This window comes from Monocercomonoides exilis (genome assembly GCF_001643675.1).
Source record: "Monocercomonoides exilis strain PA203 chromosome Unknown scaffold9-1957334, whole genome shotgun sequence".
Classification (NCBI taxonomy): Eukaryota; Preaxostyla; order Oxymonadida; family Polymastigidae; genus Monocercomonoides; species Monocercomonoides exilis.
The window spans coordinates 1,408,078-1,429,192 of NW_027150554.1; the positions used below are offsets into that span (position 1 = coordinate 1,408,078).

Below are 21,115 nucleotides of genomic sequence, written 5' to 3' on the forward strand. Positions count from 1 at the left end.
GTGCTCCTGGATATGCCTGCTCTGCACTCTTCTGCTAACGAGAAAGGGATTGATTTTTGTTCCAATGCATCCCTCCACCATTGTTCTCCATCGCGTAAGGTGCATTCAGCCAGATTATCCTCAATCGACCTGGTGGAAGACTCGCACCTGTCCATTGCATCGATGGACCCTTCCGCAGAACCTCCTTCTGATTCTTCCAAGTCCATTCCAAATGGTGAATGGATCTTAACAAGCTCTCCCAATTCTGTCCCTTCCAATTCGGCAGGAGTAAAATCACTTGTGCTTTCTCCTGCCGTGCTTTCTGGATCGTTGGAATCACAAGAGGGATCGATGGATGAGCTAACACGACTTCGTTCTTCCGGGGAAACATCAGTCCGTCTTCTGCGAGCTGACTCCCTACTCCGCACCATCTTCCCACTTTGCTGTTGTGTTGCGCTGCAAACGCGTCCAGCGTTGGAGCAATGTTGAGTTTTATCATAATTCTTTCCAATACCTCGTCCCGAACCTCGTAGTCTCCTGCTCTCTCCAGTCGTGATAACGCATCTGCTCTTGTGTTCAGAACACCTGGAACATGTGATGCTCTCAACTCTATGCCTAGATCTTGTTTCAGTCTCCATAATTTCCTCAGCACTGGTCGAAGCCTCTTCCCTGCATTCCATCTGTTTATATTGAACACCACTGATGTGTTGTCCGATCTTAGGTGAAGAAAGGACACATGATGTTCTTGAAGGATTGGAAAGAATTGACTGAGAGCAAGTTAGACTTCCATCAGTTCACTGAAATTAGACTATTGTTTCCTCACTCATTGAGAGGAAATGAATTGTGTGCATCGAGGAGATGGTCGTTCAGGAGAAGTGATGCTCACCATGCCGTCTCCGATGCATCTGTTGTAAGAGTCGCATCCGGGGAAAATACTGGGATAAGCCTGCGTCTTGGGCGTGCTCTCAACTTCGATATCCATTGTCGAATCTGCTGAAGGATTGAAGCATTCAACCTCAATTTGCCTTTCCATCCACTTTCCTTTATTCATTTCTGGAGCATACGATGCACGGAGTACTGCCATAGAGTGGAGTCTGGCTGAACAAACCGGACAGAGTTGAGTTTTCTGGTTATAGAAGCAAGATCTTTCGCTTTCACTATTCTCGCTTTCACACAGTAATTTTCCCATCTGCGACACAAGCGAGTCAGTGCTTCTCTTCTGTCTCCTGCAAGCTGAACCTTCATCTTCGACGAGTCCCACTCGAAGCCAAGGAGAGAAAGCCTTCTTCTTGGTATCAACTGGCTTTTCTCCTGGTTCACCAAAAGACCTAAATCCTCCAGAAACCTGATAATCTCTTTGGCGGCCTGTGCAAAGTTTTCCTTGTTCTCGTGTAACATAAGGAAATCGTCCAAACACGCGATTACCCGAACATCCCATCGTTTCCTGATTTCTGAAGTCACCTTCCTCATCGCGTGCGTGAAAATTCTCGGAGCGTCTACGAAACAAAACGGCATTCCTTTGAATGTGTGGTCTTTTCCAGAATATCTGAAAGCAAAATACGGTCTTAGGTCTTTTTATTCGGGAAGAAGATAGTGAGCTTGTTGTAAATCCATTGTAACTGCGTAATCTTGTCCTCTCAACACACTCCCCACTGTCTTTTCGTTGTCGCATTTGAAGTGTGTCTTTATCAAGGCTGCGTCCAATCTCCTGCAGTCCAGTATCTGCCTCCATGCTCCCGATTTCTTTCTGATCAAGAACACGTTGTTTCTGTGCCTCACATCTTCTGGCCTTGTCTCCTCCACAATTTCTGTCTCTATCTGCTCCTTCAATAGATCTGCGAACGCCTTTCTTTGTTCTTCGTTTGAGTGCACGGCTCCATCTCTGAATGGCATATCCCTTAGCTTCCTTCTCATGTGTTTGCTTTTCCACATCGCTTGCACGCCCTGTTTGATCAACTTGGCACCATCAATTCTTTCCCAAGCTTCTATGAAAAACTCTGTTCTTCCTCCAATCCTTGTCCTGACTGTGGCTCCTTTCCTCACTCCATCTTCCCTCTCCATTGTTGACCCCGACTTCGGCTGTAGTGTCTCCAGTTCGTTGTGGCCCATCCAACTCTCTGCCGCTTTCCTCCTCGTGCAGCCTGTGAGCGGGGTTTTCTCCGAAAAAACTGTGAGCCCCAGATCTTTCTTGGACCAGTGTAATATCTTCTTGGGAGCTTCTGTGTTGTTGAGTTCATCTCTCCTTTAGACCATAAGGAAATTGCTGACTTTCTGCTCGTTGACTTCACGTGTGTTGAGGAGCTTGTAGTTAATCTTGTCTCCTTTAAAATCTACTCTTGCCGTTCGGTCAATTATCCTGTCACATTCTCTGATTTCATTCGCTCCGCCATCCGAAAACCAAATCTTCCTTGTAGCCTGGTTGTTCTCGCCTCCTGTGAAGCCTTCGCTATAAGGAGCAGCGCATCAGCACCCCTTCGTGCACTTTCCCGATGAGGGTCTGAGTCCGCCAAGCTCAGAAGCTGAGCCTTGAAAGCCTGAAACAAACACGGCTCTATCCTATATCCCGCAGAATCCAACGCATCATTAAACCAATTGGCTGATTTTTGGCAGAGGGGAGGCGCTGGCAGCAACACTGGGCTGAGATCCTGAAGCACATATTTAAATCAACATAAAAGACACATTATGAAACAAAATGTTATAATTGCGGAATGCAAAATTTAAATCAGAATTTTTCAAAAGTTTATGGTGAAATAATAGTGTGATGTGAAAAGTGAGGGAACAACATATAGTTTTGGTGAAAGGAGAACATCCTTCAATCAAACTCATCATTCATCCCATATATTTGTCTTTCATTGAAAAAAAACTTCTGCAGAGAAGGCAAACTCCATAATCACCTTGTGAAAGAATTTAGGTAAAGACATAAACCAGTATGAACTTGTCACATTCGCGAAAACCCTCAAACCTTATAAACACAATAAAAATGAAAATATTTTTTTAAGGTCTTCGATCACATTGAACAAAGTTCATCAATAATTGTTATAGGTTTTCATAAATATTAAAATTAAGATTTTCTCATTGTGCATCAATAATGTCATTTCGAATTTATCAAAATTTTGGAGGCTATTTTCAAGGTAACTTTTCATTATTGTGTTCTTCTATTTTCCCAAGGTGGGGCAATAATATTTTTTCATTTAGAGAAAAATACAACAAATTGTTCAAAAATTATGTATTTTCCGAATCATCATAAGTCTTTCATTTCCATGCATTTTCAAAAAGAAATAATCAAAAATTGAGTGAAACACTGGAAAATTTTTAGTCAAACGAAATTAAGAAAGAAAAAAATTTTTTACCAGATGCTCTTAATACCGCAAGGTTTATTTTTTTTATTCACTTCCTTTTGTTTAATTTTCTTAAAAAACAAAAAATTCATATTTCGATCAAATTTCTGTTCGTACTCACGAAACTTCATTAATATGGAAAGAGAACCTAAAGAATGCTATTATTTCCATTTCATAAAAGTTATGAAAGTGTGAACAGAAAATTGATGAAAATATGAAATATTTGTCTTATTTGAAAATTGAACAAAAGGAAGTGAACAAAAAAAATTCTCCGCAAATAATAAAAAAATTGTTGAATAATTATCCACGTCATAATTATGTTATGTGATAAAGTAGTTTTACGGAATTCAAATAGTTATTATTATGGTGAGGTAAAAAATGCATTTTTTTGTTTAAAAAAACTTTTTGGTTTTCAATATTATTTATTTAAGATAATATAGTTTTTTTGTCTGAAAAATGCTTTTCACTCTTTTTCAAAAAAAGTTGTATTCATTTACGAAATAAAATTGTTGGTTGATGTTATAATTTAATTTTCCATGCTAAATACAGATTATTAATCAACGTTTCAGAATGATCTTTGGTTATGTCATCTGACTTATCAATCATTAAATTTATTTTGGAAATGTCAAATTTGTTTATTCATATTCATGAATCTTCTATTTTGTGCAAAATAAATGAAAAAAATTAACAAAAGAAAACATCTAATATTCAAAAATATATTTCACTATGAATGCACCATCCAATGATTTTCAGAAATGGAAAATAATTAATAAAACTTCAACCAAAATAAAAGAAATAATTTTATAGGGAGGAAAATACAGACTTTCAAGCATTTTTTGCACGATTAATAAATAAGTTTCGCATATCACAATAGTGAATTTTCAGAGATATTTAAAAAATATCTTTTGTATTTATTAATCTGCTTGAATAAATTTTGAAATAAATAGAATACGTCTTGCGAAGGCCTTTGCGACAGGCAGACTTTTTAACGAAGTATCTCGACAAATAGACAGACAATTAAGTCAGGCTAAATTTTTTTTTTTTTAATTTATAATAAAATTACCAAAAGCTGATTTTTACTATTTTGAAATTTCATTATTATTTTGTACATTCAAAAATTTATTTTCAAATTATAATAAATATTAAATTACATGAACAAAAATTTTCTAATCTAAATTACTAAATGGGTTATCGACAGATCTTTATCGAGATCAGTTGGTCGAAATATCGGTCGAACGACAAAAGTCACTCTGTCAAAAATATTTATCTGTTGAATGGATATTCTTTTTTGAAAATATTTCTTTTTTTCAGAAACAAACTTTAATAACAATTTTAAAAAAAAAAAAAAAAAAAAAAAAAAAAAAAAAAAACTATCTCGACGCAGGTTTTCTTTTTCGACCTATAAGTTTCTCTAAAAGTTTCCTTTTTGCAAAGGCATAAGTTTTGTGACTCAAAAAAATTCGAAAAAAGGAATATATGGGTAATTCTTTTTGAAAAGTCGCAAATGTTTAATTTTCAAATAAATCAAAAACTTCATATTTGGCTCAAATTTTCGTTGGCATACACTAAACTTCACTAATGTGGAATGTATTTAAGGATGACGCTATTTCACACATTCGAAAGAAGATTCATAAGTGGAAACTGAAATTTGAGAAAAATATGAGATTTTTGATTTATTCGAAAACTTAACATTTGTAACTTTTCAAAAAGAATGACACATATTTTTCTTCATTTTTATTCAGGCAAGTGGAGTAGATCCTGGTACCAAATGATCATGTCCCAAAATTTTTTAAAAAATATTCAAAATATTCTCCAATTAAGCAACTCAGATGGCTCAACATCAGCAAGTCACGATTATGACTAAAATAAGTATTCCACAATTTCCGAAAATGTTTTCAAACGAAAAAGAAACATTGGAATGGTTGTTTTCGTCTGGGAAAATGGATTCTTTTAGAAAATGCCCTGATGATGGTTCCAATGTGTTGTATTGAAAGTGGATGATATTCCTAGTCGATTTATATGTTCATTTTGCAAGAAACTATGGTCCATCCGAAAAAACACAGTTTTTGAAGATTCAAAGTTGAAAATAAATCATTTTATGTTGATTCCGTTAAGTTTCTGGCTCCATTAAAAAGTTAATCAAACATCTTTGATGTATGGGATAGATAGGCATACTGTAACATTTTATTATTCAGCAATAAGAAGGACATTATCTACCATCTTTCTCCGAAATCAGCAACCAATTGGGGGAATTGGCGAGGTTGTTGAAATTGACGTATCATTTTGGTGCAGAAGAAAATATAATCCAGGTTTCATGATGATTTTATAAAATTTTTTGTTAATTTTTTTTTCAAATTATTAGAGAAACAAAAAAAGTCGATTTGGCTGTTTGGAGCGATCGAAAGAAAAAAGACCGATGGAAAACACAGAATGGTTGCTCATTTCGTTTAAAATAGAACAAAAAATATTCTCATTCCACTCATTTGTTCTTTAATAAAACCTGGAACAACAATTGTGTCTGATGACTGGAGCTCATACAGAACACTGAACCAATTTAGCTTCATTCATTTGGTTGTGGGTTATTCTAAAGGATTCAAAAATAAAGATGGTGAAACAACAAATTTAATAGAAGGAGCTTGGTCACACCTTCGCCGTTCAATGCCGAAAACCGGAGCGCGATACCAAGACTTAGAGGAATGTATTTAGTCTTCAATATATTTGATACATTATGAAATATCTTTTGATCAACTTATCAGCAATTTTGTTAAATATAGAGAATTAGAATATATTGAAGAATTAGAAAAACACACAAACCAGGAAGAATCAGAAAATGAGACAGTATCAATGGATTTAGATACAGATGAAAGTGCAATAACAATTCAATTCGATTCTCCAAGTGTAAGCGAGGCATATGGTACTTATACGCCACCTTGCCAAATTAAAGATAAACTTTCGATCACATGTTAAAAGCACATTTGAAAAGATTATTCAATCGTTAATTAGTGGAAAAATCAGATTTTATAGAAAAAATTTTTGATCAACCCATAAAAAATTCAATATATTTGTGCACAAAATTATCGGTTTTTTTATTGATGAGTATATATATTATACCAAAAACATTAACGAATGTCAAATATTAAATCATTTGATGGAGGAAAAACATAATTTATTGAAGATTTTTTGCGATAATGGAGAAACCATGCAATGGCTTCACGACAATGTGATTAACACTGTCAGAAGATGCCCAATAGCAACATGTCGTTCATTAATGATTTTGATTAGAGGAAGCGAAGGAAAACGGTTATTTAGATGCCGCAAATACAGAAAAGAAGTCTCTTATAGAACAGGAACTCCGTTTTCAAAATCTAGGCTTTCAATTTCAAATCTTATTCTGACATTTTTCTTCTTTGAACCATCATCTCAATATTAAACAAACATCATCTCTAACTTCATGCGAAAGACACAGTGTTTCTTATTATTATTGCATTTGCCGGAGAACATGCGCTCGGATGATAGGAGGAATCTAAACTCCCATAGGAGGTACTGGCCGCATTGTGTAAATTGAGGAAGTTGTTTGGAGAAGGCGAAAATACAAGAGAGGTTCTGATTCTTTATCTGTTGAAACTTTATTTTTGATTGAACTTTTTTTGTCAGGCTGTGCGAAGTTGCAAATATGGATTTTCTGTGCTCAGGAACGAGGAGGAAAAGCATTTGTTTTCCTCGTTGCAAACTGATCTGCTTCAGTATTAATTCCGTTAATAAAAAAATATTTATCCAGGAACAGAAATTTACTCTGATCAATGGAAAGCATGTTTATCTTTGAGTGAGAACGGATTCACACACAAGACTGTCAATCATTCCGAGCATTTTGTAGGTTTGAATTTTCTTTTATTATCGTCTTTTTTCATGAAATGATATTTTGCACTAATTCAGATCCAATCACAGGCGCTTGCACAAATCATATCGAAGCGTTGTGGGCTGCAATTCGAAAGTTCATTTATTCACATGGAGTGAGACAAAATAGAATGCAAGAATATATCTATTCCTTTTTGTTTTTCAGAAATCGAAAAGTTGATTTTTCTGTTTTTGTGTCGAATGTTATGAAATACAGTGATGAAGAATACAAAGCTCTTGAGGATGAAGCTTTTGGTCCAGAGGAAGAGGAAGAAGAAGCTGGAGCAGAAATGCTTCACGAAGAAGAATCTTCAGAATCAGAATACGAAATTGAAACAGACACATTGTCAGATGGGGCTGGGGATGGAGCTGATGCATTTGAATGGGAGGCTGATAAATAAATACCGATTTTTCCACATATCATTCTTCTTAAATTTAAAAAACAACATGCTCTCTTTGATTATTTCTTTGTTTTGTGAAGATTTGTGAGGTGGCTTATAAGTACCATTTGCCGTAAGCGATGGCGTAAATTCAACCGAATGGACGGAATCAATTGAACAAGTTCCCCGTTCAATCTTTTTTGACATTTCGAATATAAATTAGTGAAAAAATAACAAAAACAATAAAAATCATCATATTTTTATTTTTCATAATGGGAAATGATCAAATTGGTACCAGGAACTACTCCACTTGCTGATTATCCAACTTTGGGATTGTGCCAAATTATTTATTTATGGATATTATAAAAATGGGCGTGATCAAATAGGATGCTAATTGAATCTCCTTTAACCAAATTTATTCGATGTAAGTTGATGCTGTTTAGAGTGCACTAACTAAAATTGGAAAGGCTAATGCTTTCAAAATTAGTAATTTATTGCACATTTTACAACAAAACAATATTTTCGCTTTTTGCTTCAAAAAACAAATAAAATTCACTTTGCCAAAAGATCTTTTAAAACCAACTGAAAATCCAAAAAAAGTATTAAGCACACCTCAAGATACATACCGTTCCAATGAGCGTGACACTTCCAAAAGCATTCCACCCGTGGTACATAAGCTGAATGATGAACATGAAATGCAATTCGCTTCACAAATCTTCGCAATCAACTCCCAAAGCCAATCTCTTCCCCTTCAGAAAACATACATCCCTGCTTCATTATCATCACACTTATTCTCACACGCTTTCTCTAATTCACTCTTCTGCGTGCACACTCTGATAATCTTCCTGTATTGTTGGCACTTCATACAGCATCCCCTTCCCCCCTTTCTTCCCTAGCAGCTCTATCAGAATCGAATAGTTTTCAACAAGCTCCTTCGGCAGACGCGGAAGTAGCTCATTTCTCAATAATTCATTCCTCAACAATTCATTCTTCAGCAACTCATTCTTCAGCAACTCATTTCCCTGTAACTTACTGGACATTAACTTATTGTCTATTAACTTATTGTTCGGTAACTTATTGCCAATCGGCTCACCCATCCCTACCTGCTGAACACCAAATGGCGAAAGCGGAGAAGATGGTGAAGATGTCAGAGATGGTGAAGGAATCGAAGAAGATGAATGATAAGAGGGAGATGAACAGGAAGAGGGAGACGATGATGGAGGCAACATCAAGCTCGATGGAGGAACACATATAGAATCGCGTCTGTTCGAATGTCTGTATGCACATACATGCTTAATTCTCTCCTCATCAACAACTTCCTTCATTTTCTCTTTCCCCTCCATACTCAACTCAAACTCAATATAGTCCTCCTTCTTTTCCTTCTCTTCATCCTCTTTCCATTCACTCTTCCTATTCACTCTTCCCTCCTCTCTCCTCTCCACAATCCTCAAATCCATCTCTTTTCCTCCTATTCTCCTTCTCCTTCTCCTTCTTCTCCTTCTTCTTCTTCCTCCTCTTCATTTTCCTCCTTCCAAAACCCCCAAAAATTCCATCCTCCGCCTCTTTCTCGGAGCACTTCCTGGAGCGGCATGCCCATTCTTTTGGTGCAGAGCCGGAGAAGATGGGGAAAAGGGGGAATCATTCGGAGTTGCCGGCAGAAATCGGGAAATTGTGGGGTAGCGGAAGGAAACAATGGAGAACAGACAGGCAAATAGAGAAGGAGGAGGAAGAAAAAGAGAAAGAGAAAGAGGTGGCACATGAAGGAGAAGAAGAAGCTGAGAGCACTGGAAGAGGAAGAGGAAGAGGAAGAGGAAGAAGATGCAACAAAATCTGACGAATGGGAAAGAGAAGATGGACGACAAGAAGCAGCAAGCTTTGCCGAAGCAGCATTTGTCTAAAGAGTCTGCTGAGAAGAGAAGAAAGAAGCAGAATAAGAAAGATGTATCTATTGAGAAAGTTGCATTACCTGTTGAAGATAATGAGGATGTTGAAGATGATGTTAAAGTTATTGCAATTGTTATTGTTATTTCAATTGTTGGTAGACATTTGTTGAGGTTTCACTGTGTTGTGGAGGAGCATCTGAATTAGTCTTCTTTGGCTTCTGAGTGAAATGCTGCGTTTTCATTTGTGTCTTCATTGGAGTTTTCATTTGTGTCTATGATTGCAAAAGAAATGTGACGTTGTTGCTGAATATGAATATGAATATGAATATGAATCTGATGAAGATGAAGATGTTGTGTGTGGTTTAAAATGATAAGTTGGTTGGGCTGTTGAAACAGAGAAAGAAGGAGAAGGAGAAGGAGAAGGAGAAAGAAAAGAAGAAGGAGAAGAGGAATTACAAGCAATATTGAAGAATAAGGTTTCTTATATGCAGAAAAAGAACATATTGTTTTCTTTATTCTTATTATTTATCTTCTTATTTTATTTTTGATTTTATTTTTATTTTTTTATTATCGTCTTCTTCTTCTTTGTTGATAAAGAGAGAAGGAAAAGGAGAAGAAGGAGGAGAAGGAAAGGAAAAGGTTGAGGTGGAAGAGGAAGAGGAAGATGGAGGCGAAGATATCGATGAAATAAACGATGAAAAAAATGAAGAAAATGAAGAAAATAAAGTGGATGAATATTTCTTGAATTTCTTATATTTTTTGGATGATTTGTCGTTGTTGATGGCTTTCTTATTGAAGCTTTCGTATTTCCCTTCAGATTCTTCAATCCTTTTTCATTCAATCCTTTTTCAATGTCTTTTTCTATTTCTCCGTCTCTCAAAATTTCTTAGTTCATCTCCTTTTCTATTTCTCCGTTTCTTCCTCTTCATCTTCTTCTTCATCTTCTTCTTCCTCCTCTATTTCTCCGTTTCTCTCTTCTTCTCCGCTTTCTTCGGATCAATCAAAGAAGAATAAATGAAGGAAAATTGAGGAAAAGAAGAGGAAGGAAAAGAGGAATGAGAAGAAGAAGAAGAAGCTGAGGAAGAAAGAGAAGAAGAAATATTTCTTTCTTTGATTTGAAAGAAAGAGAAACAAGAAGAGGATGAAATAAAGAAGAAGGAGGAGGAGGAGAAGACAAAAAGATTAATGTTTGTTGACTTCTGTTTAATTCAACTTTGAGAGAAAAGCGTTCCGTTGCTGTTGGAAAATGAAGAAAGAGGGTTTTTTTTTTTTTGATAGAGAGAGGAGAGGAAGAGAAAGAGGGAGAAGGAGAAGAAATAATAATTTCATTTCAACTTTTCTTGATTGAATTGCAACATCATCACTCACTTCACACACCTCCTAACAATAGCTGAAGCAACTGCCAGAGGAAGAAATAGAACAAGATGAGGAAGAAGAAGATGAGGAAGAAGAAGATGAGGAAGAAGAAGATGAGGAAGAAGAAGAAGAAGAAGAAGAAGAAGAAGAAGAAGAAGAAGAAGAAGAAGAAGAAGAAGAAGAAGAAGAAGAAGAAGAAGAAGAAGAAGAAGAAGAAGAAGAAGAAGAAGAAGAAGAAGAAGAAGAAGAAGAAGAAGAAGAAGAAGAAGAAGAAGAAGAAGAGAAAAGAAAAGAATTGCTTATGTTTGTTTCTTTGATAGCAGAAGCAAGCAGATGAAACAAGAATCTATTGAAGAGAAGAAGAAATTCATTTGTTTTTATTTGAATTCGTTGATTATGAAGATACATCTTTATTTTATTCAATTGTATTAGAGAAGATGTTGAATGATGATGTTGATGATGATGGAGAAATATTGGATTTGTTTATTGTTCTAGTTTATTTTTAGGATTTTCTTCTTCTTCTTTCTCTTCTTCTTTCTCTTCTTCTTTCTCTTCCTTCTTCTCAAATTGCTTTCTCCAAAAGCTGAATCAGTTCTGAGAATGGAGAAAGAATGAAGAAAGAGAAGGAAATACGAAAGGGAATGTTTTGATGATTATGTTGAAGAAGAAGAAGAAGAAGAAGAAGAAGAAGAAGAAGAAGAAGAAGAAGAGGAAGAAGAAGAGGAAGAAGAAGAAGAAGAAGATGATGATGATGGTGGTGGTGGTGGAGGTGGTGGTGGTAGCGATGGAGGCGGTGATGAATTCAATGGCGAAGAAGAAGAAGAAGAAGAATTCAAAGATGGAGAATATAATCATTAAAATGCAGATTAAGAAAAAGAAGTGAAAGTCGAAGACGAAGACGAAGGTGAAAGTGAACGTGAAGAGAAAGAAGAAGAAGAAGAAGGCGAATAAAAAGAAAAAAACGAATATTAATCGGCTGTTGTTTCCTCCTCCGCACTTGTATTTTGTGTAGCATTCCAACCACATCCATGATGAAGGAGAAGCTCAGAATCTCATGCAGACACAAAACTGTCTGGATAAATTGACTGTTGATTAAGAAGAAAAGGAAGAAGAAGAGGAAGAAGAAAAAGAAGAAGAAGGAGAAGAAGCATGCAAACTACGTGAGACAGAAAGAAGAAATCATTCCAGAAGCCTTCTTATTTAATTACTGTCATTGTTTTTGACTTCTTCTGCTGTGTTATCTGCTGATAATCAATTTGGCTTACAAAAATGTGATGTTCTGCCTCTTGTTCTGTTATGTATGTTTGTGCAGTTTGATTGACAGGCAGTAAATCAAATGAACAATTCCAGCTCGCTCCACAGCAATTGTTCTTTTCTTGTCTTCTCACTTGCTGAATTGGAATCACTTGACCAAGACGAAGCAGAGAGAAATGAAGGGAATACTTTGTTAAAGCAGCATCAGGCAAATTGGCAGCAAAAAGTGCGAAAGGACAATTTCCTTTGTGGTTTTTGCATGTGTTACAGGATCGGAAATGTTTCAAATGAATTTCATACGAAAATCAAAGTGTCTGTCCACTTGTTACTTGTTTCCTTCTCTCTTCAGCTTGTTCTGTAGCGCTCACTTTACCTCCTGAATCAGTTTCAGCATCTGGCTGTTTGTCTTCCACTGAAACAGAATCCTCTCTATCGGCATCTCAAATGTCATACAAGCAATTGCCTACATGTATGCCTTCTGTCTCGTTACACAGCTCAGAATCGCTTCCACACTCCGATAGAAGCGAGTTGACTTATAAGGATCTTGGATCTCTGCTCCCTTTTGTGATAGAGAAAGAAGGGACTAAAACGCACAGATATGAAGCAAAGAAACCCCAGTTCCAAACTTCGCTCGTGCAAACCCTGGGTTTATCGCTGAATAAACAGAAGAAGAAAGAAAAAGAAGAAAAAGAAGAATGTTGAGTAATTTGAGCTGTGTGAGACGAGATCTTGCTTCTTTTCGCTAGTAGAATCAATTTGTGATCAAGTTTCATATCTTCATGTCAAAAGCTCTTGCTGTGTGCGTGTCAGAAGGTCAATGACAAACAGTGAATGAATTCTCTCACAAATACAATCAACAGCTCATCTTCGACTCTTGCCTTCCTCAAATCTTCTTGAAGTGTCAGCTACGGAGCTTCCTGTACGATTCATAAACGATTTCTATGAAGAAAATGCGCAATGAAACATATTCTTCTTCTTAACTTTTTCGGTGAACAACGTTATTTCATCTTTCTTCTAAAATCTTTTTAAGCTCCTTTTTCTTTTTCTGTTTTCCGTAAAAATCATTGAATTCTGCGTTGCTCATGAGCGTCGCTTCTTTGTTCGAATTCCATTGCATGAGAAAATTTTTCTTGTGAATTTACAACAATTACGTTAAAATTCTCACCATTAATTTCAAATCTTCATAAGTTACACGAATAATTCGATAAAACTTATTATCAAATTCATTATATTTAAAAGTTAAAGCAATTATCTCCATCACACATTTGATATATCTTCCGCTGTAGTTTCCTGGAATATTGCGTTTATTAAAATATTTTTTTATAATTAATATTATGGATTTCATTTCAAATATTTTTAAAACAAAATATAAAAATTCACATTATAAAATGAAAGCAGAATTGGAATGGAACAAAAAAGTGTTTTTTTCAAAATTCAAAAATAATTCCATTTGTTATTTTCACAGCTTTTTTGATTATCGGGTTTTCTTATTTTTCAAAAAAAATGAAATGGGTTTATTTGAATCAAATTGATCCATTGCAATTTATTTCAAATTATTTCATTGAAGAAAATGTGTCTTTCATTCATCAATTGAGAAAATAGAACAACAAAAATGAATCTAAAATTTTTTGAAATTAAATATTTTTTTCTTCAAATAAATTCCATTTTTCAATTTTTAGCAGATGGCATATTTGTTACACAAACAAGTGAGAGAATAATTTGAAGCAATAATGAATAATTTTTAGGTTCAAAATTGAAATTGAATGCTTCAAGTCATTCAAAATGCATTTATATGGGTGTATAAAACATTGCATAAACCATTTGAATTATGTTTTTTTGAATTGAATATTCAAGAATTAGTTTTTCAATGAAAATTAAATCACAAAGTATATATTGAACCATAAAATGAGATAATTGCAGTTCGATTAATGCATATGTGGATCTTTGTGAACGTTGAGAAAAGAACATCATAACGAATGATCCAGACATTTGCATAGCACCAAGTTGTGCTTCAAATACATTAAAAAGTGGCCGAAATTGTGTTATTCAAACGCAGGGAATCAGGTGGCAGAGAGGCGGAGGATAAAAATGTCAACTATATGAAAGGGGTGTGTTTCCTTTTTGATAGGAAGGGCTGTGTCACTGAATACACAATTCAAATCATTAAGTTTGATGATGTTCATACTATGAATCATATTGAATTCAACAAAGATGAAGAAGTTACAGTGGTAGGTGTTTCTTGTTAGAATGGGAAGAAATTGAGGTAACACTTGATTACTATTGCAAAATTGTGTGTCATCTGTTCGTCTGTTCATCTGCTACAATAAAGTGTAATTCGAATATATTGAAATGAAACAACGATGGTCTTTTTCAAAAGCGAATAAAGATCCACCAAAGAGTGACATACTTGTACGAGCAAGGCTATTTACAGTTCTCGTGGCAGAAGGTTCGGATGTTAAAATGAGCATTAAGAACTGTCAAAGTGTTCCGTCAAAGGCGGAAGCTTCAAATAATGAAAATGAAGATGTTGAAATTTATCCGTTGAAAGTCTATGCAAGAAAATTTGTTACAAAGACAGTTGAATGCAAAGGAGAAAAAGAGATGAGTATTGAAAAACAATAATTTGATATCAATGACTCCTCTTCAGGAAATAGTGACAAAGTCGATGTGAGCGTGATAATGTGACAGTGAACGAAGGAGTAATAATAAATATTCAAGATTTCGTAGTTAGAACTTCAAATATTTAAACAGAAGGGATGATTTTTCTACAGTGATATAAGATGAAGAACTGAAGATTGAAACTTTGAGAATGATGACTTATAAGGATTTTTTAACAGAAATGGGTAGAAACAAGGAGTACATATTCAAGACATATAAAAGCAGTCAAATGATAGCAAGGAGCAAGCTTGGTTTAAGTAGGAAGGTTTTACACTGTCTGGGATTTCAAACATAAAACAAATAAGTCAAAGAGAACATTAACAAAGCATAAGGTTTGTCAGTTGCATCATTGTGCATGTTTGGAAAAATTTTGATGATTTCAACAAAAGTGGAGATGAATTCGAATTGTCAAAGAGCATGAAGAAAGGAAATGTGGAATGGAAGATGATTGAAAAAGATGAATAATATGAGCTTGAAGATATGAATGAAACATTGAAGTGAGAAGGACAGAAAGAAGAGTCACAACTGGAAAAATATAAGTCAAATTCCAAAACAATTTCATTAAGGAAATAGTTGTGCGAATGTTGAGATCGTTGTAACTTGGAATAAAAGGTATGGGACCAACAATAATATTGGTCATAAAATGAAACAGTTGATTGCTTGTTGAGAAATTAGAATTAATGAAAAATTAAGGAAAACATGAAGAAGAAGTATTTAAGTTTCTGTGAAATCTTCATTAAAAAGTTATGTGCCTTGGATTACCTTAATTTATTTTTCTTCAAAAAAGTTAAACCCGTTATGCATAAATTTTGAGTATTTATTGTGCTTGTTTGTTATTAACAAATAAGAGTTGTTTGCTATCATTTCTTCTTTTCATTTTTTTGAGTTATGTTTTTTATTAATCTATTCTATTATTTTCAAATAAAATATTTTTTGAAACTTAGGCTTAATGCCTTTCACTATTTTCTTTATTGTGTTAATGATTTATCCTTGATGAATGTCTAGGGACGTATTTAAATGTTTTTTGTTTAAAATTGTATTTAACTAGATGTGTATTTTACGTTCTGAATGGAAATTCGTGCTTTTGTAATTCACTATTGATCTTGCGAAGGTAAAAAATATATCTGTATTTAATTTTTTTATTGTTATTATTATTGATTGACTTATTTATAAGTGTAATCATTATATTGATTGATTGTATTTTTGAATGAAGCGAAATGTTTTTCTGAATGAAATATCGATTGAGAATGACAATTTATTGTGTATCAGTTATGCTGGAAAAATGATGATTAAAATGATTTTGATTGTTATGCTTTGTCTTTTGAAAAGTGTTTTTTCACTTTTGCAATTTGACTATCTTCCTGTAAGATATTTTGAGCACATTCGTTTACAACTTCAATTTTCTTTCTGAATTGCTTGTATTTAAATTATCATAGAAATTCTGCGAGCAAAGTATTTTACTGCTGAATTGTGAAATTTATCAGTAGGAAGTTAATGAAGAAAATTTTAAGATTTTTTTAACTTTGTTGAACATGTAGAGGATAATATGTTCTTTAACAAGAAGCTTCGCATTCTCATTTTGTTTTAACAACAATAAGGTTTGTGCAAATTTTCTAACAAATTTTTGATTTTTAAATGAATGATTATTAAAATATTTGTTATTATTTGGAAAAACAACTTGAAAGAGAAATTAACATTTATATATTTCTATAATTGTTTCATTATATAATATTTGACAATGAAGTTTAAGAGGCTTGTATATTTTGTGTACAATTCCTTGATTGAACTTGAATTTCATAGAGAAAAAGTTGTATTTAAGAAAATAAATTGTTTAAAAAAATTTTTTTGCAGTTGTTTTATGTTATAGCATTGAATGAATCAAATTTAATGATGTATTAAAAATTTTGATGAAGATTTTAAAAAAATTATCAGATGGAATATTTTAAATATTTCTTTTTGATCAGTTTAAAATATGTTTTTCTCGAAACTAATGTGTTTTTGATTTTTGGCGCACTTGTTATTTGCTAAAGTGTATTGAGAAAAAGACATTCTTAAAATTTCCACTTTGAAAAGTAAGTGTGATTTCCCAAGCACTTATGATGACATTTTCTATGCTTTAACTTATTAAAGCAATTAAAATTATTAATTTTTTTGGAAATAAGAAAATATTAATGAACATATTTGACAAAACAGAGCAAGCGATAATAGAGTTTGTCCAATCGTTTTCATTTTGTGAACAGGTTGATTGCACATCACCTCAAATGAATGTGCTTATTGTTCTGTTAAAATTCGTTGCCATAAGATATAAAGCAACTTCTGCAAAAGGAGACGGAATTCAATTAGAATTTATTTATGCTCAATCAATGGTTGACAATTGCTCTTTTCAAAGCTGTTCTTCAGGAAACGATGCAGGTGCAATATACGTCATTGAGCCAAAAACTCAAAGGCAGAAAGAATGCATTATTAATTCGTTCTTTTATAACTGTCAATGCTACGGAGCAATCGATGGGGCGGGGGGAGCAATTATTCATTGGTATCCAACGGACAAAGTCATTGTATCAAATTGTCTGTTTTGCAACAGCTATTCTATGTGTGGAGGTGGAGCTGTTGTACTGTTTGTAACATCAAATAACAATGGAATTTTATTATATTTCTGCTTTTTCCATAATAATACGTGCAGAATAAGTGGACATGATATTATTCTTCAAAATTCTGCTGCAAATAACATCGATTCAACCTGCTACTCCACAAGGAATACATCAAATAGAGTCAGTTTAGATTATTTGAGAATTGTTGATAAAAGCGAATGTCTTCGAAACGATTTTGGAAGAGTCGTGCTTATCTCTTTTTTTCTGTCTCAACAAATGCCTTGACTGTTATGGACTTTGCCTTATTCATGGCTCGGCAAATACAAATAATAATGGTTCAACGCTATTTGATTTCACATAAACAGGAGTAATGGGCAATAACAAACTGAATACATCTTCTGGAAGTGGACAATCAACAGAAACAGCATTTTCAACTGAGCCGGCGAATGTTCAGAAAGAAAAGAAAAGATGGGAAATGTTCGCTAAACAATGATTGTTTCTGTCACGTTATTACTTTTGTGATGTTTTACGAACGAAGCCTTTCGAATTTTTTTGAATTCTTCTTTTATGTGATAGATAGAACAAACATGGAAATACAAAATACCACTTGAAAGGAGGAAATTTACATAAACTATCTCGATGCCTGAAAGCAGAAAATATTAAATCCACCGTATTTCCATTGACACAGCCAGAGTACATTTTTGCCTACAAACACACAATACGAAACACAAAACACTCCAATTTTATCCCTTTCCATTTGCACAATTCCTCGATCTAACACGTCTCATCCGCGGAGCTATCGACGGCGCGCTTTCCTTCATCACAACCGCACCAATTTTAACAAATTAGTTCATCGTCTTTCTATCTCTCTCTCCCTCCCTCTCCCTCTCTGCCAATTACAATTTTCACTCATCAATTATCAATTAGACACGAAGCACCCACTCCCACCGCCTTTATCTTCTCTTTGTTTTTCTCCTTCTTGAAATTTACTGATTTTCCGCATTTCGCCCTTCTCCGTTTTTTTTTTCCTTCCTCTTCCTCTTTTTTTTCTTCCTCCTCTTCTGATTCCACTTCTGCTCCTTCTTCTCAATTTCTTTCGCTCATCTTTGTTATATTCCTCATTCAATTTGCAACCAATATCATCATTACAAGCAAGACTTTCTTAAGCATCCGCTATTTTTCTTCTTATCATTCGTTTTCTTCTTCTGCTGCTGCTTTTCCTTCATCTTCTCCTCTATTTCTTCTTCAATTTGATATAAATCGTGTCATTTCCTTTTGACATGACTGTATTCAACTGAGTTTCGGAATTTTCTCCGGAAAATTTTGAACGGCCACGAACGGGGGAATTTTTTTGGGTGTCTTTTTTTTTTATTTTTATTTTTGAGTTCAATAAATATTTATATCTATCTCTCTCTTTCTCTCATTCGTTCCGTCGTTGCTTGTGACTTAAGAAGGTGCGGAGGAGAAGAAGGAAGCAATCCTTTAGGTGTGAGAAGAATGATGCTGAGTCATAAGACGAAATGGAAGAAGACAAAGATGGTGAAAAGATGATGATTGAACGATTGCTGATTCAGAAGATGAAGCTGCTTTAGAAGAAGAACAAGAGGAAGAGGAAGAGGAAGAGGAAGAAGAATCGATTTTCTACAAATTCATCATCATCTGAATTCACGCACGTTCTTCAATCATCACTTTCTCTCCTTGCTCTTCTTCATCATCTCTTCTTCTTCCTTCACCTTAGCCATCATTCGCACCAATCTATCGATGAATCAGCTTACACAATAAGGCCTTGCCTCATATTCACTTTTCCCTTCAAATGCCCAATCTTATGATTCATGTTCAAACATTTTGCTTTTTCCATCTATCAATGCACTGTCTTAGCTTTATACATTAGAATGATAGGAATTTGCAAGCCGAGGTCATATTATGCACAATGAAATACCAACTAGTTCACACCAACTTGTTATTGAACGACTTTCAACTTTATTTTCTGAGAAAGACCAAGCAGAATAAGATTGAGTAGTCTCTATAACTGCTGCTCTTCCATGTTGCGCTGTGCAACTTGTGAAATTAGATTTCGTGATGTTCACATTTGACAAACATATGCAGCATAATGCTCTACCATGATTTGTATTTGAACATTCGTTGAATGAGCAGGAAGTGATTGCAAGATTTGCATTTGCACAATAAACATGAAGTGCACCGCCATAACTTGATCCACCAGTTGAATCATTCCATTCGCACCATTCAAATTTATGGCTGCTCTCATCAAAAGAAGTCAACCTTTCAAGTCTCTTTCTATCAGTTTTATTTTCCAACATGATCCACAGCAGCATTTGGAAAAGAGCGTGTTTGACGGAGGAAAGATGAGTTGAAGGCAGAGAGAGAGAGTTGGATGAACTGTTGAGAGAGAGGAGAGGATGGCTCCATTGATAGCATTGCGAGAGCATTGGAAGAAAGAGAAAATGTTGCAAAAAGGATCAGGATAAGGGGACAAAGAAGAAGAAAAGAAATGCAAGTTTCTAAGCTGCCACGTAGCATTAAGTGCACTTTTGCAGTTATTCATGTTTTAGACAATGAAATTGTTCGGAGCATTTCACTTTTCCACTTAGCTTTTTTTCTCCAAATTAAAATTGCATCACCTGTGCATTCCACAACAAAAACATATAAATGTCAGTGAAAGGGGCATTCAACTCACAAATTCAATTAATATTAAAAATTTTGCAAGCTTAATTTGACGTTGTTATGTTTCATTTCCAATGAAAAAATAAAAGATAAAAATTCATGAAAACAGTTTTTTAACCAATAAAAGCAACATATGATGCTTCAAAAATTTAAGTCGAATGAAGAATCGCATTTATCAGATGGATTTTTGGTAAGATTTCTTAATTATTATGAATAAACATTCTTCTTTTTAAACAAAACAACTTCAATTGATTAAAATGGGTTTATGGAATTGAAGAAGTTTATTCAAGTTTCATCTAACACAGTGATGAATATTATCGAAATGACACATTTTTTATTTTGAAGAGAATGGTTTCCAAAAGAGTTACAATTTACAATTCTTTGGAATTAAGACTTCACCTGAACAACAACCATGACTTTTGCAATCTTCCACGAGGATAAAGTTATTCTCTTGCAATTTCCCCGATCAAGCGTGAATCTTTGATATCTATGTGCGATTGTATAAAGGAGGAAAAGTGTTGATAGAAGAAGTTGAAAAGCCTTACAACTTGTTTTAATTGTAAAATATTTGCACCTTAATTATCCTTGTTTTCAATTGACTTCGTTCCACTGATGAAACAAGATTAAACATGTTTCATCTGGTAACCTTTCAATGGAACTTGTGTAAGTTGTATCCAAACATTTAGAAATTGTTCACGAAATATTTGAAAGGTATTTGCTTATATTTTGAGTTATTTGCAACTTATTTGGATTCAATTGTTCAAGATGTTGAAATGTATCTTCTCATCAAGAAGGTCTTATACACTTTCTCATTTCAATGTTTTGTTTTTCAAAAAATGAAAATTTATCATTTCACAAAAAGAAGTTTCACTTTTTGGTTAATGTGAGATAAAAAATAAAAGAGAATGGCATAACTGTTTGTTTTCTGAAGTGGCTAATAACTGAAGAAATCAATCGATTTCTTTTGAGGAAAAGAAATAAATAAAAACACGCAAAGTGTCTAATACACTGAAAAATAAATCGAAAAGTTAAATTGGCTTTGAAACGAAATTAAACAATAAGATGATTGAGATTTCTTGCTCCTTGTTTAATGTGCCGTGAAA

The 21,115-nt window shown here is 34.2% G+C and overlaps 4 protein-coding genes across 4 annotated transcripts; 2 read left to right on the forward strand and 2 right to left on the reverse strand.

The window, feature by feature from the left end:
* Positions 1 to 802: 802 nt before the first annotated feature.
* On the reverse strand, positions 803 to 2,216 carry MONOS_16285c2 (uncharacterized protein; the record flags this gene model as incomplete). Its single annotated transcript, XM_067869200.1, has 2 exons — positions 803 to 1,923; positions 2,054 to 2,216. 2 exons carry the CDS (start codon positions 2,214 to 2,216, stop codon positions 803 to 805), a joined length of 1,284 nt encoding a protein of 427 aa, XP_067732580.1.
* Positions 2,217 to 7,228: 5,012 nt separating this feature from the next.
* On the forward strand, positions 7,229 to 7,612 carry MONOS_13764 (uncharacterized protein; the record flags this gene model as incomplete). Its single annotated transcript, XM_067866498.1, has 1 exon — positions 7,229 to 7,612. The coding sequence occupies one exon, from the start codon at positions 7,229 to 7,231 to the stop codon at positions 7,610 to 7,612; it is 384 nt and encodes a 127-aa protein (XP_067732581.1).
* Positions 7,613 to 8,403: 791 nt separating this feature from the next.
* Positions 8,404 to 9,048, reverse strand: MONOS_13763 (uncharacterized protein; the record flags this gene model as incomplete). The annotated part of the gene is made up of 1 exon (XM_067866497.1): positions 8,404 to 9,048. The coding sequence occupies one exon, from the start codon at positions 9,046 to 9,048 to the stop codon at positions 8,404 to 8,406; it is 645 nt and encodes a 214-aa protein (XP_067732582.1).
* Positions 9,049 to 9,442: 394 nt separating this feature from the next.
* Positions 9,443 to 9,679, forward strand: MONOS_13762 (uncharacterized protein; the record flags this gene model as incomplete). The annotated part of the gene is made up of 1 exon (XM_067866496.1): positions 9,443 to 9,679. One exon carries the CDS (start codon positions 9,443 to 9,445, stop codon positions 9,677 to 9,679), a length of 237 nt encoding a protein of 78 aa, XP_067732583.1.
* Between the last annotated feature and the right edge of the window lie 11,436 nt (positions 9,680 to 21,115).